Source organism: Syngnathoides biaculeatus, chromosome 12 (genome assembly GCF_019802595.1).
Source record: "Syngnathoides biaculeatus isolate LvHL_M chromosome 12, ASM1980259v1, whole genome shotgun sequence".
Classification (NCBI taxonomy): Eukaryota; Metazoa; Chordata; class Actinopteri; order Syngnathiformes; family Syngnathidae; genus Syngnathoides; species Syngnathoides biaculeatus.
The window spans coordinates 21,465,097-21,491,765 of NC_084651.1; the positions used below are offsets into that span (position 1 = coordinate 21,465,097).

Below are 26,669 nucleotides of genomic sequence, written 5' to 3' on the forward strand. Positions count from 1 at the left end.
GACGGTGGCACTGAAGAAACAACAGGAAGCTGAACTGGAGGTGGCAGAAATGAAGATGTTGAGGTTCTCGCTCGGAGTGACCAGGTTGGATAGGATTAGAAATGAGCTCATTAGAGGGACAGCCAAAGCTGGATGTTTTGGAGACAAGATTCGAGAGAGCAGACTTCGATGGTTTGGACATGTCCAGAGGCGAGAGAGTGAGTATATTGGTAGAAGGATGCTGAGGATGGAGCTCCCAGGCAAAAGAGCGAGAGGAAGACCAAAGAGAAGGTTTATGGATGTGGTGAGGGAGGACATGAGGACAGTGGGTGTCAGAGAGGAGGATGCACGAGAAAAAAAAAATATGATACACTGTGGCGACCCCTAACGGGACAAGCCGAAAGGAAAAGAAGAAGAAGAAGAAGTCTCATATAAATGAATTAGCAGTTCTTCACTTGCATAACATCGCTACGTGTGAATGATTGACACACTTGATCTGTGTTGAGCGATACTTTGCGATTACCTGACTGCACAAACGTGTCTCTTTGTTGGCGGCTAGCGAGCTAAGCTAAACTGGACTAGCGAGTCCTAAAAGCCTTCGACGTGCACCGAGACACCAAGATGAAGGAAGGATGTTTGAGGACACTAAAGTAGTGATTGTCGTACTCGGTCGGGACTTACGTAGGTTCGGCACTAATTCAAGAATAATCATTGAGGGGAGCGCGTGACGTTACACAAAAAAAAACGAGAGAAACAACTCTTAAATCAAGCCTCGCCTTCTTCTTTTCCTTCATACGCCGGTTCACAAACGGCTATACAGATACATATTCAGATTTTGCACACAAGTGTGATATGTAACACGAAAATAGGAAACTTGTCAATGACGAATTCGTCTTTGGGTTATAATATATTATATTATGTGGCTTCTCGGTCTTCCTCTGACTCCGGAAAGATCTCGCGCTAATATCAATGGTTTCTCCGTCGATATGCATGTAAATACCATTGAAATACCCCTCGCTGAAATATTTGAAGCCCTGGTGTCTGCTTTTCAACGATATTTCACTGGTGGCTAAGAATGCGAGTGAGAAATCAGCCGGTAAATCGGACAGTTTCGCTCTATTCTTTTCTTGCTGCACCGCCATTTTTGCCAATTGTTTGTCTGACGTTAGCGCACGTGACGTCACTTCAGGAGGCGTGGTTAAGTGCCCTGTACGGAGGAGTCAATTACTGCCTGAAGAGTAGAAAATTGAGATCAACTCAAACATTGTTAAAAACACACACATAACATATACATGTAAAACAACAAATTCAATTTCTCAATGCAAATCTTTAATTTGCATAACATTCATCTTATAAAGTCAGTGAGCAATATAATATTCAGACAATTACATGTTTATGTAACATTTTAGTGACAAAGGAACAAAGTAATTTAAAATGGTAAAAGAACCTTGGAATTAACTATAGAGATGCTGACAGCCTTTTCCAATGATTAGGGGCAACATTTTGTACATGAGTCAAATAGGATTCAATATTTTTTTTTTTTTTTTTGGAAAAGGTCACATGCAATCTAATGGCGCACTGAATTTGTCCAAAAATAAATATCCACTTATTTGTCATATTTCTCATTATTCAAATGCGTGTGATGCATTGACAGGAAGCCTCACAGGCGCACTGCATGCATCGTGAAACCAGAATGGGCATTGATGCCATCCTGGTTGCAGTCTTTGGAACCCTTGAGTGAAAAACTCCATCTCTAATGGCATTTTACTCCTACTCGCGTGTCACCTTTTGGTCTCCATTATGTCTTTGGCATTGCAAAGTCCCAGGCGGTGTCCTGAGCACACTTCCACATGGCGCGCACCAACCGAGTGAAGCCCATGTCCTTGGGTTTTTCCAGCCCACGCATGAGTCGCTGCTTCATAATGGCGATGAACTCCTTATTACTGAGCTCGCCGTTCCCTGAAAGCGAGTGTAGGGAGGAAGAAAATAAGATGACTGCTTTCCAGAAGTGCTCCTTATCTGAGGCGGAATTGTTTTTTGTTTTGCCTACCGTCGCAGTCGAACAGGGCAAAGACCACGTCGCACACGTGATCGGACAACTCCACCTTTGCTACGGTGCGGGCCACCTGTTTCATAGTCACTGGGAGATGGACAACCACAGAGCAGGAAAGTCATTAGCGGAAAAGGATCATCGTGTGGGGTGGACAAAGTCTTTGCCTTTGAATCAGTACCGTGGAGTGCCACTCAGTGAAGAGTTCGATAGATGTGGAGGGGAAAAAAAGGGCTGACAGAATCATCGTGCACAACTAAGAAGATGATGGGAGGATATGAAGAGAGAAACCAAGGAGGTGGGGAAAAAGCCCCAGGCAGATGATAAAATGTTGGAAATGTCTTTCATCTCAGTCAAATTTATTGACAGGCACATCTAACAAAGGCATAAAATAAAAAGTCCGGAACAACTGAGGAGCCTGAACAGGTCAGATAGGAAGGTGTGCCATGAAAGTAATAAAAACTTATTAAGGGTCTTTTCTGGCTCAGGTGCAAGAGAGACAATGGCTGTTAAAAAGACTCCTTCCTCCCTACTATGTAGTACTGTTTCAATGTGTACTGAATTGAAGCTATCCCCATTACAATATCCTACAATGAATCTTGAAAGGTAGTTAAGAACAAAAAAGCGACATATCCCATGATACAGTGTGCCAATTAAAAAAAAAAAAAAAAAAAAAACCTTCCTAGGTGTTGGGGTTTATTTTGGGTACAAAAATAGTTTGACGTAGACCAACAGATCTCAACCCAGCTTAACATAAATTGCAGTGTTTTATTTAAACAAAAAGCTCCAAACAATATTAGTTTAAATATTTATTACAGAAGATCCACACGCTGATTTGCTATGTCGTCATAATAATGTTCCAAAACATTTTTTTTTATTTTGGCGGATCCACACACACACACACACACACACACACACACACACACACATACACTATGAAATCAAGGACCTTAGCGTATCTGCAGCCAATTCTTTTAGCAGCTGTTTCCACAGTGAATCACAGCCAATAAACGTGCAGATAGACCAAAAAATCTGAATCATTGTACTTATTGTGGGGATTCTGACTCAATACCAAGCAGCTATAAAGGCAATTTTATGGGGGTTTGGCTGTGAACTTTGACTTTATTAAGTCTCTAACTGAATAGAGAGACGCGAGTCGGATATGACAAACAGCTGCAATGTGTTGAATGACCGTGAGTGAGTGATTGTCCGAGTTATAACATGCAGCTGGACAAACAATGGGCTGGTTTTGCCAAGCAACCAAGAGATGTCCGTCATTAAGAGTTATCGTGCAATGAATTGGCAAAGCTCCCTGTTATGTAAAAAGATTTTCACTTTTTCAGCTATGCGCCAGCTCATTACAAACACTTGCACAATTTAACGAGCTCCAATACAGTATAAAAAAAAAAATAATAAAATCATGCCTTCACAAAGATAAAAACGCTGAGGCATTAATTTAACAATATGTTTGATATTGGATACCATTATCTGGACTCATATGTAGCCAATTAAGGCAACCAAAGGGTTTCAATAACATCCTTTCAACGCTGTTAATAAAAACTGAGCATCGCTGTTTTTGGAGAAGCAGAGTTTATAAATAACAGCTCTATTGCATGAAGGAAATTAAAGTGGCCCAGGTTATGAGAGAAGGTCAGACGGAACGAGTTTGTACCTTTATCAATGGACGCTCCAGCCATGTGGTAGAAACTCAGCGCTGTGTCCACATCATTGACATTCTTCAGAAAGGTAAAGAAATTCTCCACTTCCTCAAATGTGATACCCTGCGCAAAGGTGGAAAAACGCTAAAATAATTGAAAACCTATACAACAGGCAACCAGTCATGACCGGGTCACAGCAAAATAATGAAAAGGTCTTCCAAATATTGCCGAGAGCTGCAAGCAGGCTGCAGCTCTACAGTGTGACACAAATGGGAAGAGGCATTGGACATGCATGGATGAACCGGAACGTCAGCAGAACAGGCCCACATGCATTATACAACATGACTGCCACAATGCTCATTTGCAAAGAAAAATAAACCTTTTCTTTCTTTCTTTTTTTTTTTTTAAGATATACGTGACATCAAGCTCATCGGTGCCTTTACCCATCACACTTGCGTTTCGAGCCTCCCCGTATTATCTGTGGCACTGCACCGGAGAAACCTGAAAACTGTTCATGTTTTTCATGCTATCTTTAAAGAGGAGGGCATGGGAGACGTTTTACTGCAAGACCATTGGGAATATCAAATAATTAAGAAAGAGTCTTCTGTACCCTGACTGGCAGGGCTTATTTCAGAGAAGTGCAACCAGCATGAAACCACAGTCTGTAGAATTGCTGATAATGGGGAGTGAATGTGCACATTCTGAATTTGTCTTTACAGTTATATATATATATATATATATATATATATATATATATATAGACCCCCATTGCTCTTAGCAAATGGAATGGAATAAAAACTTAAGAAATCATACAAAAAAAATGGAAAACCAGATGTCAAAGAAAAAAACTTGTGCCGAGTATGTTCAGCGTATGGGCAAAAGAAAAAGTTAGATTTAAAAAAAAAAAAAAACAAAAGAGAGAGGGAATGCTGGCCTGAAGAATAACCATGTATTAGCTTCTTTTACGATCACCAAGATAGACACACACGCGCGCACACACACAAATCAGACTCAGGTCCACAGGCAGTTACACATTCTTCCATGTAGAGCAATTAGTGGAAACACCAGCAAGGGCTAATCACTAAACACTTCCATAAAGTTATTACGCACACGATCTCCAGTACCTGTGCATCCTTAAACAACTTTTTCAATCCTTTCTGCATCTGCTTGAGTTTACGAGACTGAACGCCGCTATAAGCCAGCAGCATACCGCCAAACTGTCTCTCTGAGATTCGTCCATCCACCGGATCATTCCGCTCAAACTGGAGGGGGGAAGCGCAAGAGAGACAGATCAGAACTGAGTGTGGTGCACAGGAACAAACAAGTGATTAGGCTGGCACGGAAAGATATAAAACTGTCAATTCTGGTGTCAGGCGTCAAGTTGAGTCGGGCACAGAATAGAATGGTGACAGTAAATCCTGGCGTGCATTTTTCACAATGTTCCAGCGAGGCGTGCTTTAGCCATAGTGGACCTTGGCTCTGTCAGGTCAATCCTCCAATATTTGCTGCAGCTTGACAGCCGCATGGCAGGCTTCCTTCTTTGCCTCACAACGTGCCGACCTTTCAAAATGCTAATTCATAACACGAGGGGCTGCTTGTTACGATGCAAAAGATAAGCCAGACCGCAACACGAACATTCGTACGCCATGAAGTGTCTGGTGCTTTATATGACGGTACCCATTATGGTTGAGCTTATCATTTAGAGAGATCCCATGCTAATTAATAGAAATGACCATATGTTCAACAACATATCGAGTAGTGCCTGTGACGATGAATAGGAGAAAGTGGGTTTTGCCTGCATGGCTTCGAATTTTTGTTCCGTGTTTGTGGATAGTTGGCCTCAGTATAATCAGGCTACCTCTAGCTTAAGCACATCGTGCTGCAGCTTCCGCTGAAACTCCAGGAAACTGCCGATGGTTAGTTTTCCCTTTAGGTCCTCTCCAAAGAAGTAGGTGGTGAGAGCTGAGCTGCAGCCGGCTGTCTTTAGGGTGTTTCCTGTGGTGGAGCGATCGCGGTGTCGCATGCCCATACTCGTTTGAGAGCGGATAATACTCTGGACCTAGACAGAGATAGTGAATGAATAACGACAAGTACTACTTCCTTGTAGGTATTGGGATGTTCATTTGGCCCGTTACTTTTGGTGCAGACAAATTTGTAAACCTGAGATGTACTCTCAATCCTTGTTTTTGTCCTTTGTGTCTATGTGATAAGCATCCCAGACGAACCTGTTCAAACTCCTCCAGGTCTACCTCTCCATCACCGTTGAGATCAAACATCTTAAAAGCAATCTCAAAGTTCCTCTGGGGAGCTGGACACCACAAGAAAACATACACAAAAGGAAATGCGTTCTGAACTCGATAAAACATAATATGGAAATAACACATCAGACTTGAGCAACCAAGATGATGAAAAAAAACTTCAATACTGACATGACATTACATATCGACTGCTGCATCTTCACTCTTGGAAGGACCAGAGTGGTTTTTTATTAGACGATCTCTCATCTTCTGAGCCAACTATCATCTTTGTGCAGTGATGTAAAAATTAAATGAATACTGTCAATTGTACGTCTTATCCTGCAGTACAGTATATGAATATATGTAGACATATTTTACATTGTATGAACTGTAATCACTGAAACATACATCATGAGTCAATAAAGTGATGCCTTCAGATGCAAATTTAATTTGCTCCGTGACCACATTAGAAATTCAAAACATGTCTCAAATCATTTGTATCAACTGAAATTACTCACTCATTAATTCATTCCAGCCTACTAAAAACAAAACCAAAATGTTTTTTTCAGTTTTTGACAGAAAATAGCACACCGTTAAAAAAAAACTAATAAATAGAACGTAAACAATCTAGTTGTGCGTTTACACTTCAAATAAATGAATTGAGCTCATAATGGAGTGCCCAACTTATCCACTGGAAGCAGTATAATTCAGTTACAAGGACACAAATGAAGAGTTACCAGTACACTCATGACTCATTAATTCACTTGTATTGCTATATTGACCATCTACATGTATGCCGCCACCTTTTGTATTCAAATGTAAGTTACTCAAAGGTTTACAACCCCACAACTATCGATGCTAATTATTAGGCTGTCTATGGTTTTTTACTGTATGTGTTGGCATTAAAAGAGCTGGCGTCTTCCTAACCCTAATCTGGTTGTGTTAAAGATAAGTGTAAATGGCTTGACACGTCTTCGTTCATAATGAGCCAAGCTGCTCGTTTTTGTGAACAGAGTTGAGTTTGCTCTTACCATGCAGTACTTGTGTCTCAAGTTTGGGCTTGTAAGTCAAAGCTAAAAATTGTTTGAAAGACGGCTCGTATTTAGAAAGACTTGGAAATCGGATCACTCATCTCTCAAGGCACCAACTGTACACGCTTTCTAACAAATCTTTTTTTGGGGTGATTAATTCAACCTAAAATGCTCTATTTACATGTAAAAAGTTTTAATACAAGGTTTCAACAAAATCTTTCAATCGCATGTAAACAGACTACTGTAACTACTGCATTTGGCCATTTTTACTCAGTGTATGACGTGCATGCAATGGAGTCTTGTGCAAAGTTCACTGCATGCCAGTAACATGTCAACAACACAAAATTATTGCGCAACTTAAATCTGTCGGTTTATAATGCTTCTGAAACTAATTATTGTCAGTCGAAAAATGAATGCCTAGCCTACATGTCATTGAATGTGACATTTTGGTGGCTGTGTTGAATGAAACAACCAACCAAAATGCGTTCTGCTAGCTCATCTTAAAAATGACATGTCCTTCAAAAGGTCCCATAGATACTTTGAATACATGTATGAACAGATTAGACTAGGAAGGCTAAGATTTGGGTATGTTTTTTTTCGTAGCTATTGGTCACCTTTATTTCCATATATACTATGTACTTGCCAAAAAATAAAACTTAAAATGTATTTGAATCTGAATGTATAAAAAAAAAAAAAAAAAGCTTTCAAATCTCAATTTTAACTGTTATACAGCAAATAGCGGCTTGGTATTTAAATTGAGGACTGTGCACATTTCGAAAAATTTGGGAATGTAAGAATAAATTTGCACTTACTGGACAGTACAGTGGTGAGAAAGATGTAGTCAGAAAAGGAGATGAGCCCACATTCTCCCAGAGTGTAAAATATGCTGTCTTCATCTGCAAACTTTTCCCTTTCTTGGGCTATCTTCTGCTCATATCAACCAAGGGAAAAAAAAAGAAAAACATCATATTAAAGGAGTGTACAATATTTTATTCAGAACAGGCCTTTTTAGCTTTCAATGTACTGTATACCTCAAAGACAAAATAGAAAACTTTTCTTTACAAGATATAAGAGAACCAGTGTGCAATAGGACTATGTTACGATGATCAGTTGCAATATCATGCAAGTGCTGCATACACATGAAGCTATACAGGCAAGGGAGGGTGGTAGTGACAAATAGTGGGTGTACAAACTTCATATAACAGAGGATGTACTCACAGTGTGAGACTAACATTACAAAAGAGGAAACATCACAAGACCGCAGTACAAACATATGCACGACTACTAAAATATCTGGAACACAAACAAACAGGTATTATTACAAACAGAGGGATTTTAGTTTCACACACACACAGGTAACAAATGCCACCTCCCGTTAGCATGTGTATAGTTACAGCCTTGCATGAGCGTGTGACCTAATCACATGCACACTCTTTGAAGAAAAGGCTACATACAATTTCCCATCAGTAGATTGCTCCACCAAACGAGGGTGAACAAATAGACAGAGCATGCATTAGGAAGGGGGTAGGGGGGTGGTTTGTACACCGAATCCTGGTGGCGTTACCTCCGTCTGTAAAAGGTCCATTTCAGAGGAATGGGAAGGATGAGAAAAAAGTGTTAGAGAACACCACGGCCTATGCTGTCTTTAACAGGGTCTTGAATGATAAAGACAGACGCATAGTCATATGCTCTCTTTTACACACACACAGACACAAATGCACATACAGACAAAAAAAACATTTGGTGTAAAAAAAAAAAAAAAAAAAAATTACAACCATCCTTTGATCACCAGTTGATTTCATAACATCTTATCGAGCTACGATAACACATTGCTCAATGAAAAGTGGAACCTCAACTCAAAGCTGTAAAGCTTAATTATGGGAAATTGACATGTGCTTTTAATAAGAATGCTGTTTTTCCCCCCCACCAATTTTTTTTTTTAATGACAGTAGGAAAGTGCTGAAAGAAAGAACTGCTGTGAGAGGAGAACATCTACTGGACGTTACCATGCATCACTGTGTGCTTCAGACAGTGTTACGCAAGTTTCAAATGTTGACAAGGCTCATTTTCTTGTCTGTTACTGGATTTGATCTTGGATAATTTGTGCTGTTTCACAAAACAAATAAAGATTCATCCATTATTTCCCTTTTCTACATTACTTATCCTAACTCGGGTTGCATGTATGCGGGAACCTATCTCAGCTAACTGAGGGCGAGAGGTGGAATAATCGGAGGGCACTTAACCAGTTGCACTCACATTCACACCTACGGCCAATTTAGAGTCTTCAATTAAGCCATTGTGCATGTTTTAGGGATGTGGGAGGAAGACGGAGTATCCGGAGAAAAGCAATCCGGGCATGGGGAGAACACACATACTCCACACAGGCGAGGCTGGATTGAAACCCGGGTCCTCAGAACTGTGAGCAGATTTGCTAACCAGTCATCTGCCCGTCACTTGTGATGAAAATGTTACGTTGCAGATTATATTTTAACATTGTGTTATATTAATGATTAATTCTGCAATTCAGGAACTGCATCAGCAACAAAATTGACTATCCCTCCACATTTGTCATTAAAGCGAGGGCTTAAATACTTTATTGTAAGACAAATTTTTAAAAAAGATTTCATGTTTTTACTGAGGGTTTAATGACTGAATAGTCTGAATGTAATCATGATAGTTCTGCCGGGGAACAGAATTTGCCAAATTTAATTAATCTCAAATGAAAATGGTGTTTTAATTTATGGGGAAAAAAAAGATGCATGACAGAACAGATTGTATTTGACCGCTGAGGTTCCACTGAAGAGTGCGATACATTTACAATGGCAACTCTATATTTCAGATACTACTTTATTTCGGCTTGTCCCGCTAGGGGTCGCCACAGCGTGTCATCTCAGATGAACGCTCATAATTGTTTGGCACAGTTTTTACGCCGGATGCCCTTCCTGACGCAAGCCCTCTTGGCGAGTGGAGGCCCCAGTGAAAAACAAACTCACGACCCCTGATTTACCAAACCAATGCTCTAACCACTGAGCTCTGGGGGCCCCAATTCTATATTTCAGACATACAGATTACAATACTTGTGATCGGTTGACCTACACTTACAGTCAAGTCAGAAAGATTGGTTGGTTTTGGGTAATGGAGATGCTCTGATGTCAGTCCGCTAAACTTAAATTAACAAATTGTGCCTGATTATTTTTTCTTCTATTTTTTTGTAGGGGTACAATGCAATGAAATTAAAAAAAACAATGAATTCAGTTTCAGCGGCACAGTGGACGACTGGCTGGAGCATCAGCTTTACAATTCTTAGGACTGGGGTTCAAATCCCGGCCCTGCCTGTGTGGAGTTTGCACGTTCTCCCTGTGCCTGGGTGGGTTTTCTCCGGTCACGCCAATTTCCTCCCTCAACCCAAAAGCATGCATTAGTTGAAGACTAAAATTGCCCTTAGGTGGGATCGCGAGTACGTGTGATTATTTTGATGCACCCTGTGATTGGCTGGCAACCAGTTCAGGGTGTACCCTATATCCTACCCGAAGACAGCCAGGATAGACTCCAGAACTCCTGCGACCGTTGTGAGGGTAAGACGCTCATAAAATGGATGGGTGGGTAGATGAATTCAGAAAAAAAAAACAAGTAAATAGAAAGGGTAGAATCTGTATTTAGCTCTAATTGTAGTGTTATCTCATTCCTGATCCCCAAATGACTATAACCCTCATTACTAATATTCAAGTTAATTAACAGATAGCGCTTCATTTGACAGAGCATGTCAACTGATTGTTTTCAATGTCGCAGCTGTCAGACTGAATCTGAACATGCGTCCTAATTAAATATCTTTGCTAAGACAGTTCATGTGTTCATACTAATCTCTATGCATCAGGCTAAATTTATGGCTGCAGGAAAATTATGAGCGCAACTGACTAGTTTGTGACTGAAGGCACAAATACGGTAATGACAGAAGGGCTGATAATGCTGTCAAATAAATCACTGTTAGCAAACAACTCCCAGAAAAGGTTGAGGGTTTGGTCAAGGCTAATCTGTTTCTGAGCATGCTGAGGGTTGCGCTGGACACTTTTTAACTAACCTCAAAAGTCCAACAATCTGATTCATCGTTCACCAAGGTCTTGCAAACCTAGTAGCTTGCTGCTTCTTTTACATGAGGCTGCACAAATATGTACACTGATGCTAATTATGTTAATACAGTATATTATTAGACAGTGGCTTGACCTTTTTGTACTTTCATATGGCAGCCAGGTGTTAAAATGTTTCATTTTGTCGGAACACTAAACGCTTTTATGATGCTTGACAGTTTGAACCTGAAAAAAAAAAATCTGTTTCCTTTACTTTATTTCGATGGGGATTTCTGAAAAGAGATTAATTAGGAAGTCAACTAGCGTCTCAGAATACATTGTGTTCGACTATGGAGGTTCAATTTTAAGTGTTCAATGTTAATGTTAGACCCTGCTCATTTACCCACTACAGCAGTAATGGGCGCAATTTCTCTTTACGTCATCATAACATCTTGTCTTGGATGAGATTTTTCAGACCAGCAGGTGAAAACTTTCCAGTATTTGTACTGTGTGTCTCTATGCAAGTGGTGGCCCGACACACCTTGATATTAAAATGTGCATGTGCACTTTTGCTCACGAAACTATAAACATGATGTGATTATATAGCGAACACTTGTTCTTGAACACATTAACAAATAAAATGTGTCTGACAATCACATGTATCTGGGTTAAATGTTTAATGATTGTATGTAAAGATACCTGGGACAAAATTACCACAGACTGTATATAGGTGGATATTTGTGTAACGAGAAGATTAAATGTCTTTATCTTGACCACAGAGAATTTACAGGACATGTTTATGGTCAATAGCTCATGAGTATTCTGGGAATATGACTGCACAGCCAACACCTTTTGGTTGATGTCAGCTGCATCCCAAAGAGAAAGGAGAGTACTCAAATAATCATGTGACCCAAAACGTCATATACATTATGAGAACACATTAGAAATGAAGAGAATATTAGTGTGAAACAGACTTTTACATGATATTCATAGACACAGAGGGAGCTGAAAACAGAATGAAAACACTGAGAAACATTTAAATGAAGTCTAAGCAGAGGCCTTCTGGAACATCCTGTGGAATCAAAAAGAGTGAACATGATAACAGGTGGGATAAAAAGTTGAATTCACATAGACATCCACATCCACACACAGAAAATCTAAGTTAACAGGTGTCCACTGACAGACGTTATGTCTTTTTATTCACAAGGCCACATCATGTAGGGAACAGTTTGAACCTATTTAAGATGTGCATAATTCCTGCCTTTAGTGAATTTAAACCATGCTCTTCAGGCATCATGCAGAACTGACATCTAAACAATCCAAAAGATGAATTGGTGAAGAATACCAAGCACGTCAATACAGCCTTAATGCTAGCTGACAGACCCATTTCCTGGGTTCTAAAGCCCCTGTGTTGCCACCATGCGCAGAAAGAGGGCACCACCACCAGCTACTTTCTGAGGAAGACGTCGGTAACTGGGCATGCTGAGGAAATGGGCATGGGTGCCAAACCAAAGAGCGTAGAAAGCTTGTCCTGATAATTATTTGTACAGAAATTATATATATATATATATATATATATATACACACACAAAACCAAGCGTGGTGGATTGAGTACAGGGGAACAGCAATGTTATAAATCAGAAAGGGCACAATTTAAACATTTGCAGTCGATTATAGCATCTATTTCCAAATGAGGATGACCTTCTAGGTCCTCTGTTCTGCTGCAGAAGTGTGTAGTAAGTCTAAGAGAAATACAGTGGAAAGTTTAGATCTGAATAATTTTATAAAGTTTGAATAGCTGACTGCTACAAGCGTCATGTTTACACAACGAGCTCAGGGAAGGTCTTTAACTGGAACATTAACTGGAACAGCGGCGTGTTGGTTGTGCGCCTCCGTCAGTGACTGAGAACCCCATCAGTATTTAAAGAGGCTCTAACCTGACTGACCTGCACCTGGTCAAATAGCCTTTACAGATCGTGTAAAGTTATTCAATAAAACATGCACTGTATGTAGGGGTGAAACAACTAATTGCTCATCAAATTATTCAACTAATATTTTGATAAATCATTTGGAGCCATTGTTTAACTTAAAATTGTACAAATCCTCTGATTGCAGTCTCTTAATTGTAAACATTTCCCAAATTATGCAGTCATCCATGAAAGCAGACTATTATCTTTATTAGATTAAAAAAAAAAAACTTTCAAAAATCTTTTTGGGGGGGAAAAAACATTCTTGGTCATTTTCAATGACTATGGGGGAAAAAAAGTCAGTTGAATCTATCATGAAAATATTTTTAACAGTCATATGAATAAACTGCAATACACGTAGTTGAATCTGAAGCAGCCTCAGAACTACATATACTAGCAGATCTTCACAATCTGTAACTTAGAAGTAGCTCAGTTTCAAAAACAGTATTACACCCTTCCTATCGTATCATGTTTGGTTTTGTATAACTGGTAACCACAGTTTATGAATCATAAACAGGTCTGTAAAAACAATGGGACAAACAATCCATACAGATGTTTTCCAAAATAATTGGGCAGACACCCGATGCTTGATCATCAATGGGCACATAAATAAATAAAGTAATTGTCTTCAGTAATAAAGCAAATGTTTCTATCCCTGCTGTGCACAATAGGGAAATCGGTATATTACTCTGAAAATTGATGGATTACACTGTCCTGTCCTATAAAGAAGTTTGTGGTTTCACCCTTGCTGAGGCTGGGATATTGAAAGATTAAATTTTAAAAAAAAAAAAAAAAGCTTAGCTGTTCCCCTGCACAAACAACAGTGAGCATTTTTGTCCACAATAGGAGGGAAGAGTGAGTAATAAAAAGTTTAAACAAAAAGGAGAGCCACAAATTGACTAAAAGAACTAAGAGGAGGTTGTATTTACTACCAAGTGCAACGTTTCATACAGGTGCACATGCTGCTAAGCACACACCCCATACCTGCCAGAAGTCCTGAAGAAGGGGAAGAGCAGAAGCAGGGTTGGGGCAAGGGCATTAGAAGAAGCAAGGAAGGGTTGGGGAGATTTTGGATGGAGAAAGGGGGGTGGGGGGGGGTCAGCAGATGGAATTATTGGGGGCCGGGGGTCAAAACAGACAAGGTGAAGATTTTGGAAGATGGGGGTTTGTGGATGATAGTTATTCACAAAGAGGGGAAGAGAGAAAATGGAGGGATTACTTATGAGAATGAGAGGGTAAACAAGAGCATGACAGAATCGACAGTAAACAATGTACACAATGTTAAATTATAGCAGCAAAAACTTCACCCACATGAACACAGTGGGTGAAGAAAGCAAAATGATGCACAATGCCCAAAACAAACAAAAAAAAGGTTTGGCAAACAAGCAATCCTGTTAATACTTTTAGAATACCTCTGTTCTTAGGGTGGGAAACTAAAACACAGGGTGAGTCAGTATACATATTACTTGTTCAGTCACAGGCGCACTGGGTGTGTTGTGTTTGCGTTCGACTGTGTGTAATCTTAGGGTACTTTTATTACCATACCATACTAACCATACGTTAAATTCTTTCAACTATGGTGTGGCAAAATACTACCTCTGTTGCAAATCTTGTATTTGTTCTTATTCTAGCCAGGATCAACTAGCCATATAGATGACACTACAGTTTTGAGCCAAGGACTTTACTCCGCTGCAAACGACTAAAATCTTAATCAAAGTAGCCAAATCCCATCTGAAAATGTCCCATCACTCTCAAGCTGCAGTACAGGGTTATTTTATCTATGCTTAATATGGCTATTGTTAAAAAATGTGGGCAGTCTAGGCTGTGAGCTCCTTGGCCACACTGGACAGGAAAACAGACAACAAAAAGGTAAATGCAGTATCAGACAAATCCATGTGAACAGAAATTTGGCTGCCAACGAAAGGGAACGCATGGCCTGCAAAGAGGGACAAAAGAGGCTAAACAATGAGCATGATGTATTTGCTGAGTATTGCACATACTACAGAACTTCCCTTTTCAGTAAAAAAAAAAAAAAAAAAAAACTTAAATTACCTCAAGCTTTTAAGAACAGTGGCACCTTGACTTACAAGTTTGGGCGTCACTTGACTTTTTATTTACCTTCACTTGCGAGCAATGACTTGAGTTACCAGTGAGCTCCAGGCTCTACGCAGTTTCAGTGAAGTGAAAAAGGCAGCAAAAAAGGTGAGGCTCTTAGAGCCTTGGTTCACTAACAAATCAGTTGACAAAGTCTTCATACAAATACTGCTTGAGCTAACAACACTAAGCTTCCTGTCACCAGTGTGCTCACTTGTGCTTTCTCCGACAAACATTCGAGGTATAGTATTGTTTTTTGGGGGTTGTAAATTACCCTTAGGTAATTGAAGAGAAAGTAAAACATACAATTGTGTTATTAAGAGATCTTGTAAAGTGTGTTCAGCTCCCTCTGGTTAGGAAAGCCCTTCTAACTCCCTCCTGCTGGAGCTTGCCATGCAGGACAGACAGGAGTGAGGGGAGCCCTTAAGGCCTTTTTCTAGGAGACCACTTCAAGACACAACGCATGAATGTACTAAAGGGTGTGTACGTATGCATGTGTAACTTCGACTATTAAATTTCATAAAAACAATTTCTGTGCACTCTTATGTTTTTAAATTCATATTTTACAAGACAGTACTGTTTTCCTTTACAGAATTTCATGTAGCTAAGAAATTGTGTTTATTTTCAGTGGGTGGAAATATTTCACAGCACTTTCATTCTTTTCAATGGGGAAGGCCATCAAGATGAAGTAAACTTGTAAATTGAGGCACCACTACAGTATATAAAAAATAAGACTGAAGCAATAAGTTAACACTTATCAAAAAAACAATTTCTGAAGCTACAACAAACTTGCCTCTATCACAAAGACATTTAAATCTTACCTTCCCATCATAGCGTTTCACAACAAACTGATCAAGTCCGAGATCTGAAAAAAAAAAAAAAAAAGACGAGAGGAGACACCCTTGTTAATTACATAAGGTGATGTGATCAGGAGAACTTAAGACCTGCAGGGCTCAATTGACCCCTCCGTAGAAATTGACATCCGCGTCGCTGACCAATCAGAGGCCAGAGATCTGCATAAACCACGCCCCCTTTTTTGCACCCGCCGTTCCCTCAGACAACATTGCATGGTTCAGTATAGCTTTTGTTAGCGTTTTATCACGTATTTGGGTTCCTTAACAATAGATATGGTAAAGAGGTGTAGTCACGGACTTTGTAATCGGGACGACAGGTATCCTGAAAGGCTAGTTGGTGGAGTTCAATTCGTATCCTTTCCAAAACCGAAGCCCCAGTACGAAAAATGTCTTCGATGGATCAAACTTTGTGGCAGACCGCATCATCAACTGAATCCATCTACAATCAACTGGAACAGAAGACAGAGTACGAAAAATTGTCTTTGATGGATAAAACTTGGTGGAAGACCGCATGATCAACTGAATCCATCAACCGGAACAGATATGTTTGCACGAAGGTAAGCCCTATATTTGATTTTCAATACATGTCTCATATAAATGAATTAGCAGTTCTTCGCTTGCATAACATAGCTTCGTGTGAATGATTTACACACTTGACCTGTGTTGAGCGATATTTTGCGATGATCTGACTGCACAAACATGTCTCTTTGTTGGCGGCGAGCTAAGCTAAACTGGACTAGCAGTCCTAAAAGCATTCGCAGTGCACCGAGACACCAAGACTGAAGGAAGGATGTTTGAGGACACTAAAGTAGTGATTGTCGTACTCGGTCGGGACTTACGTTGGTTCGGCACTAATTCAAGAATAATTATTGAGGGGAGCGCGTGACGTTACACAAAAAAAAAAAAACGAGAGAAACAACTCATAAATCAAGCCTCGCCTTCTTTTCCTTCATACGGGGGTTCACAAACGGTTATACAGATACACATACAGATTCTGCACACAAGTGTAATCGGTATCACGAAAATAGGAAACTGTCAATGACGAATTCGTCTTTGGGTTATAATATATTATATTATGTGGGTTCTCGGTCTTCCTCTGACTCCGGAAAGATCTCGCGCTAATATCAATGGTTTCTCCGTCGATATGCATGTAAATACCATTGAAATACCCCTCGCTGAAATACTTGAAGCCCTGCTGTCTGCTTTTCAACAATATTTCACTGTTAGCTAAGAATGCGAGTGAGAAATCAGCTGGTAAATCGGACTGTTTCGCTCTAGTCTTTTCTTGCTGCGCCGCCATTTTTGCTAATTGTTTGTCTGAGGTTAGCACACGTGGGGTGACGTAACTTCAGGAGGCGTGGTTAAGTGCCCTTTACGGAGGGGTCAATTACCCTTAGTTGAGTGTTCATGACGATGATAAGGAAGAGACTCGGGAAAAATGGCACCAATGGCAAGAGATTCAAAGCGAAAACCACTAAGAAAGAAAATAACATAAGGCTTGTCTTCCTTTTTGCAAAAAAAAAAAAAGTGAATGATTCCCAAGACTTTTGGGAGATTATTATATGGGCTGACAAAATGAAGGTTGAACTTTTTGGAAACTGTGCGTTATGGCCCTGTTTATCAGCTGTTTTATCTTTGTGTTGCAGTGTCAGGATGAGCAATGGTGGGTGTTGACATCAGCTATGCGCCTGTTGCGAATTGTAATCAGCAGCCTACTTAGGGGCCTCAGTGAAAGTGTGCGGGTGTCGGAACATTCAGCAGTCTCTGCCCTGTGGTCGCCGAAGACGTTTCTCTTCTGTTTGAACTTACAGTGCCTTGTGAAAGTATTCGGCCCCCTTGAACTTTTCAACCTTTCGCCACATTTTTGCTCCAAACATAAAGATATAAAATTTTCCTTTTTTGTCAAGAATCAACAACAAGTGGGACACAATCATGAAGTTAAACGAAGTTTATTGGATATTTTAAACTTTTTTTTGGCAAATAAAAAACGGAAAATTGGGGCGTGCAATATTATTCGGCCCCTTTACTTTCAGTGCAGCAAACTCACTCCAGAAGTTCAGTGAGGATCTCTGAATGATCCATTGTTGACTGATGATGATAAATGGAATCCACCTGTGTGTAATCAAGTCTTCGTATAAATGCACCTGCTCTGTGATAGTCTCACGGTTCTGTTTAAACTGCAGAGAGCATCATGAAGACCAAGGAACACACCTAGCAGGTCCGAGATACTGTTGTGGAGAAGTTTAAAGCTGGATTTGGATACAAAAAGATTTCCAAAGCTTTAAACATCTCAAAGGAGCACTCTGCAAGCAATCATATTGAAATGGAAGGAGTATCAGACCACTGCAAATCTATCAAGACTCGGCTGTCCCTCTAAACTTTCACCAAGAGGCCCTTGATCACTCTGGATGAACTGCAGAGATCTACAGCTATGGTGGGAGAGTCTGTCCATAGGACAACAATCAGTCGTACACTGCACAAATCTGGCCTTTATGGAAGAGTGGGAAGAAGAAAGACGTTTCTCAAAGATATCCATAAAAAGTCTCATTTAAAGTTTGCCACAAGTCACTTGGGAGACACCAAACATGTGGAAGAAGGCGCTCTGGTCAGATGAAACCAAAATCGAACTTTTTGGCAACGATGCAAAACGACCTGAATCCAATCGATAATCTGTGGACAGAGCTGAAGACTGCTGTTCACAAAAGCTCTCCATCCAACCTCACTGAGGTCGAGCTGTTTTGCGAGGAAGAATGGGCAAGAATTTCAGACTCTCAATGTGCAAAACTGAGAGAGACATACCCCAAGCGACTTGCAACTGTAATTGCAGTAAAAGGTGGCGCTACAAAGTATTAATGCAAGGGGGCTGGATAATATTGCACACCCCACTTTTTAGATATTTGTTAAAAAAGTTTAAAATATCCAATAAATTTCATTCCACTTCACACTCGTCCCACTTGTTGTTGATTCTTGAGAAGAAATATTAATCTCATATCTTCATGTTTGAAAGGTTGAAAAGTTCAGGGGGGCCGAATACTCTCAATGTAGTTACTCTAGGGAGATATTTTTTGCCACACCAACTTTTTGTCATGTCGCCCTATGTTATCCGTTTTTTGAAGCTCACTGGTGGTGAGTTCCTTTTTGTTTAGTGCGTCCCTCCATGGCAGGCTCCTTTCATTGAAGTGAAATTGTTTTTTGGACCTTGGTTCTTCAGTCTATTTTGGGATCTGCACTTACAGCGCAGCCGTCCATGACAGTCTATGTCTCATTACATCTGACATAAATATGGTGCAGCTGTTCATAAAATCAACAACGTGCCAAGAGTCAAACATGGTGGTGGTAATGTCTTGGGCTGATTTACCCCTTCAGGACCTGGAAATTGATGGACCCTTGAAATCTGGTCTTTAACAGAAAATCCTTGTGGAAAATGTTGAGCCCTCAGTGAGCTCGAGATGAAGCACACTTGTGTTTTTGCGGCAGAGTAACGATCCTAAACACACCAGCAAGTTTACTTCTGAATGGCTTTAAAAAAAAACTATGAAAGTTTTAGAGTAGCTTAGTCAAAGTCTGGACTTAAATCCAATTGAAATGCAGTGGAAAGACCTTAAAAAGGTCACTCATGCTCAAAAGCCCTCAATTTTTGCTGAATTACATTAATTCTGCACAGAAGAGTGGGCCATAATATCACCACAGAAATGTGAAAGACTCATTGCCAGTTTCAGAAAACGCTTGGTTTAGTTGTTGTTAAAGATGCCTGGCCAAACCAGTTGTTAGATTTAGGGCATGCCTTTTTCTACACAGGGCAAGGTAATTTTGAATCCACCTCCCTTAATAAATAGTATTATTTAAAAACAACATTTCAATTTCATTTGGACTGTTTTGATACATTTGTTTGATGTTTAAAGTGGTGACACTATAGAAAAATACAAGAATTTGAGAAGGGGCCCAACACTTTTGCACGGCATAGTATGTAGAGTAATAGTATAGCTAAATAAGTGCTTAACCTTTGTTGGGAGCAGAATGGCGCAAAAGGCAGAATGTGTTGCTTTCTATTTTGAATGACAAACAGCTGCAGTTTGAAGAAATTAACATATAAAACCAGCTGCATTCATGTACTGTGACACCAGCGTCATATTTTTAAGCTATAAATGACAAGAGCAGACCACCAGTATTTTGAAGCCCCACTCTGCACACAATTGTTCCCCCCCAGAATATAGTACAAAGCCAAACCCAGGGGGAAGAGAAATTACCAGGAACAACAGGCAATAAAGGCATATCTAAAAAGGTCATAATTGGGCTAATTTCTTTTTTTATTTAAAAACAAAACAAAACTGTGATGATGGAAAAAATGACTCACTCTCTGGCTGCTTCTCATTTGGTGTGATGGAGCGTATGAAGTCCTGGGGCGTCATATAAACCTCGGCATCTCCATGCTCACCGATAATCTTCAACGTGGCAAAGTAGCGGAAAATCTTGTCTGGGGTTGAGTAGGCCCGTATCCTGTTCTCGTACTCCATTACCTGCCGAACACAATAAATGGCTCTCAATAGGTCATGCAAGGGCACAATTGAGATAAAGTTAGTTGCTTTAAAAAAAAAATAATAATAATAAATTGCATCAGCAACCAGGTTTAAATGCAGAGTAATATTTGATTATTTTGGCTTATTTATAGGGTCTCAATCCGAAAACATAAAAATATAAGTGATGTGATCTGAAAGCCTGTACACATAAATCCCAACTATGACAAATACAACACTCCGCTGAGAAATGGTAAGTCTGTTACAGTCATTAGTCTTATTAATGTCGGTTTTAAAATAGCCAGCTGCCTTTCTACAGAATGGTTCAAATAGGAGCAACATTTAAGAGCATTTGACAATGAAGTAGCTAATCAGGGAAACAGGCATCTTATTTATTCTACATGACACTGAATGATAACTGGACTATTCAAACGTTCTGGAAAAAAAACAATGTTACGATTTGACTCTCACGTTGTAACCAACTGTGATTAATCAAATAAGACATTGATGAATACAGATGAAAAACAATGAATACATAGCTCTGTGCTGGTTTTACACTATTAACAAACATTCTGAAGACATTGAGAAGGAAGAAGCAAGGTCCAAGGAAAAACTGGGTGTGAGTGAGGGGGTTAAAAAAACTCATTCCCAATGATTGAGAATCAGGAGTGTTCTCTGTCGGACTCATTATTTAGGCTATAAGGTAAAATCCAAGAAAAATCAGCTACAGTCCCCTAACAAAGTATTGCAAAGGCAAGTTTACCAATTCCTTTGATTTTGTTGTATACTCATAACATGTGGGTTTCAGTTCAAAAGATAAATGAGACTAAGGTTCAGAATTCCAGCTTTTATTTCATGATAACCCTTTACATCTAGAGGTTTATACTTATGGAGCTCCACAATTCCCTCTGTTTTCCTGGGTGATTTCTTTTGATTATCCCCTGATTTCAAACAAGGAAGCAGAGTTTGAGGTGTGGCCTGAAATGCACCCTCAGGTGTGACGTCAATTAACTCACACATCAGGAGCTTCCAAACCAATGAGATCATCATCTGGGCTTCCCCATGTTCTTTAAAGACATGGTACCTTTTGTGTATGTAAACTTTTGACCTTGAAGAAAAAAAATGTGAAATGATCTACAAATCCTCTTATTGTAGCATTTGTGATTGGTTGTTTGTTTATTTGTGCCCTCTGATTGGCTGGCAACCAGTTCAGGGTGAACCTTGCCCCCTGCCTGCAGTTTGCTGGGATAGGCTCCAGCATACTTGCTACTCTAGTGAACACAGGCAGCATAGAAAATGGATGGATGGATGGATGGATGGATGAGCATCAATCATTTGCTAAGTTTTGCAATGTATCTCATACACACACCTTTCACAATTACTTAAATGTTTCATTTTGAAAAAATGAGCAAGCTGTCAAAGCTATTTGACATGATACTACTTGCTGTGGCGACCCCTCCTGAGACAAGCCTAAAGTTGCAAAAACACCTTTCTGGGCAATCTGCTGTTTAAAAAATGAAAGCGTAATTCCCAAAAAGATGATCACTGATATTTCAGCAGAATCAAAGACTATTTGTATAATTTCATAATTTTAGCCATAAATCATACATTGTAGCCATAAATCTGACGTTCTAGCAATCAACAAACAGTAAAGAGAGGACTACTTAATCTTCTGTTGTCACCCGCTCACTAATTAACAGCCCTGTTGTTTTTGATGACAAATGCATACTTGTTACTGCTAAACTATTATCATTAAATCAAAACACCATAGCTAGAGCATATTGAATATTGATTGCTACAAGGCTTTTGTTGAACTGTTCTCGAAATGAATTGAACAAAAGCGTGGCTGATGGGTAGAACTGGGTATTTATTGATTACCTTGCGGTCACGGAATCCAGAGCGTTGTTTCTTTTTTTTCCCTTCGCCACTTTCATTCTTGGCCTCGTCATCACTACTGCTGGTTTCCACTGATTTCTCTGACTCAGAGTCAGAAGCTCTCACAAAATCTTCCCCATCTTGTGGCTGGGAATGTCGGACTGATGGGCCTGCATCAGCATAGGCTCTGGTTTTCAACAACAGAAACAATGGAACCGGATGAAAACCTGTTGGAAATCAGTGTGCCATCTGGTGGTTAAATATGTATTTGTATGTTGCCAGCATAGTTGTATTCTTCATCTTTTCCTTTCAGCTTGTCGGGTATTACTTTATATGATGGATTATGTTGATGAGAACGCATTGGTGTCAAAGTTAAGATAAACATACTATATTGTCTCTTTCAAATGCTAACCTCTTAAACATAGCCAACTCCCGGACCAATGTATTTATTTCATGATAGACATTGGAATAATAATGATCACCTGAGACTGGTGTGGCATGGGTAAAATTTTGGTTTATTTATACAAACAGAACAATCGCTGGAATTTGAGCATAGAAAAGGTCTCAAACACCCATCTGTCATCCTGATTTTTGCAGGACAGTTACGGTATTGCCACTGGGTCCTCATGTCAGCAGTTGAACACCCTATTTACAGCTTTGTCTTAAACACCAGTCTCCTTAGCAAGGGAGAGCAACACAAATACACAAATTTTGGTCTGACACGAGTGACATTTTTCATCACCAAGATGTGAGTATAAAAGCGGCTTAAATGGTAAACTATGTTAAATGTTAATTAGTCTTTAACTGATTCACATTTAATAATCCTCCAGAAGGATCGAGACCAAGGCCATGATGACTGTGCTTGGCTTGGTGCCCCCAAATGACTAGCTAAGTACAGCACTGCTTCGAGCTAGTCCCACCGCCGTTCGGCATGACAAGCAAAACGAGATTAGTGGCTCGTGAATTGATGAAGAGGAGAGCAAGCTAGCTGTGAGAACTATTGCAAATTGCAGGAGACATTGGCCATTGATACTTAAAGAATATGCGGTGTAATAAATATGCATACTTCAATTTGACCCCAAGTGACATTGGGTCTGCTCTTTGCTCAAAAAGTATAATTGTGCTGTGCAAAATATTTTTTGAATACATACAAGTATTCAAACTGAAATGGTATGCCCATCTCTAAAGTAAATATACCATATAGCAGTCACTCACATTTGACGAGCGTGCTCGCGCACTTTCGCGCTCAAAATCTGGACAGTCGAGCACGAAAAATCACGCTATTAAAATTTTTTACGAGTAGTTCTCAGCACATTCAATCACAATCACATTCTCAGCGCACATGAGAACCAATCCAGCGCAGTGAACCACAGTCTGACATTTTTTTTCTTTTTTTTAATAACACAAAGCACATGGTCTGCTGATCTTTACCTGACTCCGCCCCCCCTTCGACTATTAAAGGGGTACACTCATAATTACAAACACTGTCCATCCACACAGTCTGGGCTATGTAGAGCATGCTGCTTGTGTCTACTCTCGATAATAATGGTAAAAGTAAAAAAAAAAAAAGAAATGCTGTTGCTTTAATGAATGTCGGGGTATGTGAATAATAGAAGAAAAAGTGGTAAAACTGGACAAGATTTTCTCTTTGTTGAATAAAAAAGGTCTGGTCTGAAGCCAAAGTAGAAAGTACATGATGAGATGGTGTTTAATGTTAAAATCCCACCTTGGTACAGCCTGATCGAGGATGAAAGCAGAGACAATACAATGCACAAAAAGCTAAATTCTGTATTTGAAATATCGGAGGCAACATAACATTAACCTTAAAAATGTGTGGGAGCATCATTTAGCTTTCAACATGCATTGGTAAAGATATTCTGCAAGCAATAATTCAGTTTTACGGCAATAAAATTAAACAAAGCTGGAAGCGACCTTTCAAATTTATAGTTCATAGTTGGTCACTCACATTTGACGAGCGCACCCTTTCGTGCTCTTAAATCTGCACAGTCGAAGACGAAAAATCACGTGCATAAAATTTATTGGGAGTAGAAAAAATAGCTACTGAAAGATCTCGCTTATTTTGTGTAGTCTTGACATTAATTCACGTGTTTATTTTATAAATGTTGTTTACTAAACAAGCCTGCTCCTAAACAATCACTCTTCACCTAGAAACAGGAAATGCAAGTTAACCATACTGAGCATGTCCGGAAGTGATGCCAAAACCATGTTCCGAACTGCTTCATGTACTGCGAGTGCATTTACGTTGAAAGTCATCAGCATAATGAGCCATGTCAAGGAAATTCAGTTACACTAGGGGTGCTCAATGCGTCAATCGCGAGGCAGTTTTGGTTGATCATGTAACGGTGCCCCCCCCCCCAAAAAAAAGACATCCACCTCATTGCTTGATTCAGGTGTGGCAATATGTCAAGCTCACGCACATACAGGCGTGTTCTCGCAAGCCGACCTCCTATTTACGGCAGCCACGGCATAGCGCGCGTGGACCCCAAGCTGACTATAATATGTATAAGATTGTGATTTATATTCACTTGATCTAAGTTCTAACAGTCATTTCCCCGGGGAACGCGTTATCTTGAAGTAGAAAACTTTTCCCCTCTACATGCTTTTGGAAGATACAGATGATCTACTGCGAGCTTTCATCAATGGATTGACAATAGATACCCCCATAAATTACGATAGATTATAACAATACATCATGATTTCCGACAGGAATGCGTGTTCCAATGTATCGCTAGCTTGTTGCCACTAATGCAGATTATGTTGAAGTAAACTTTCAGCAATTTCAAAACATTGCGGGTATAGACCGTTCGTGTTTATTCATTGACAGGCCAGTGCATTTAACTTTTCTTCAGATAAACTTTGTCAGATCAAGAATTGTTATTGATGAAAAATTTTAAATACCATTTTATATCATGTTCTGATAATATCGGTTGAAATTGGAAATTAAAATTTCTGAGTTTGAAATGTTTTTTCTATATTAGTTATGTATTTGTTTATTTTATTTTTAATTTACAGTTATGTTGTATTAATGCAGTAATTTATTTAGTTATTTTAAGGTCTTGAGATTCCATCCCTAATCACACCCGCAACTTTATCTGCGGGCATGACTGGTGGACCACACCCGTAACTATATCTGTGAGCATGACTGACCACACCCGTACATTTCTCAAATGTGAGTGACTTGTATAGGCAGGACTCCACGTTCAATTTTTTGTCTGGCTCTCAAATGAGCACAAGAGGGAGTTGCTTGGTATTCTTCACACTCCTCAAATTCACCGACCTCATTGGATGAACTTGTCCATTTGGAGACTTATGTAATATTAACTACATATTTCCTGTACAAATAAAATGTGTTTTTTTTAATGTTCATGTTATGACAACTTTTGGGTCTTTTTGAATGTGCTTTACATTTTATTTGTCTCAGTTCGGTTGGTAGACAAATCTGTAGCGATGGGCATTCGTTTAGACCATGTATATTATTACATACCTTGCATACTGTACTGTATACCTGTGCTTAATGGTTATTAAATATTTTAATGTTAGTACTATCCAATTCGTGCCAAAGGGGTACGACTGGGGTCTGCCAACCCAAACTTCCATTAGCAATGATGATGACCGTAGAGGTCTCGGTGGCACCACCCGGAGGTCTTGCATAGGATGACAATTAACCGAGAATCGCCACTGGCCAACAGCCAGGCAGCGAAGGATACTCTACATAGATACTTTCAGCATGGGTCCGCACATTCAGCTGATTTGCCACATATAGGGCAATGTACCTTTTATTTTTTTTTTTTTATATATAAACCACCATAGTCCTTTTTCACGTAAAGACAATTTTGACAAAGTTTCATAGCTGCGGTGCAGCAAAACCAAAGACTCCCATGAGGTACCCGACACACTGAACTGTTACCACCCCACGAGAGGAAATTTCTGCAAGGAAGTTTCTCGAACGCCACAGTCTCGTAGCTGAACTCAAACTGAGAAAGGAACGAATCAGTTCATGAATGCTTCAATTTAGTACATTCACTCAAAAATGTGCTTGCTTGTTTGAACAAATTGTTCATGAATGAAAACACTACTTTAGTACCGTCCATTGCAATGTTCTGGGGAAAAAAACAAAAACAAATGCTTGGTATGCAAAAGCGCACACTTTAATTTCAGTGTTCCTCTCAATGGCGTAGAATAAAAACTAGACTGCACTCTGCATCCAACACTGGTTCTGTAATGGTCAACAGGCTCTGACTTCCGGTAAGGGCAAAAAGCATGGTAAACAATACACACATTGTTATGGAAAACGATGTGATAAATCTATATACTTGACATAAACA

General features: G+C 39.7%; 1 protein-coding gene across 5 annotated transcripts in view; it reads right to left on the reverse strand.

Moving 5' to 3' along the window:
• Window positions 1-1,335: 1,335 nt before the first annotated feature.
• Window positions 1,336-26,669, reverse strand: part of micu1 (mitochondrial calcium uptake 1) — a 35,431-nt gene continuing 10,097 nt past the window's right edge. The window contains exons 2-11 of one of the 5 annotated variants that reach the window (XM_061837152.1): window positions 22,327-22,510; window positions 20,289-20,451; window positions 15,902-15,945; window positions 7,768-7,882; window positions 5,913-5,995; window positions 5,546-5,746; window positions 4,812-4,949; window positions 3,702-3,810; window positions 2,030-2,119; window positions 1,336-1,938 (exon numbers count right to left, since the gene is read on the reverse strand). In XM_061837152.1, the coding sequence (XP_061693136.1) occupies window positions 1,778-1,938; window positions 2,030-2,119; window positions 3,702-3,810; window positions 4,812-4,949; window positions 5,546-5,746; window positions 5,913-5,995; window positions 7,768-7,882; window positions 15,902-15,945; window positions 20,289-20,448 (1,101 nt within the window). In that variant the 5' untranslated portion in view covers window positions 20,449-20,451; window positions 22,327-22,510 and the 3' untranslated portion in view covers window positions 1,336-1,777. Of the gene's footprint in view, window positions 1,939-2,029; window positions 2,120-3,701; window positions 3,811-4,811; window positions 4,950-5,545; window positions 5,747-5,912; window positions 5,996-7,767; window positions 7,883-8,519; window positions 12,413-15,901; window positions 15,946-20,288; window positions 20,452-22,326; window positions 22,511-26,669 lie in introns of those variants that run through there. The other 4 variants (XM_061837155.1, XM_061837151.1, XM_061837153.1 and 1 more) reach the window with 4 other exon arrangements.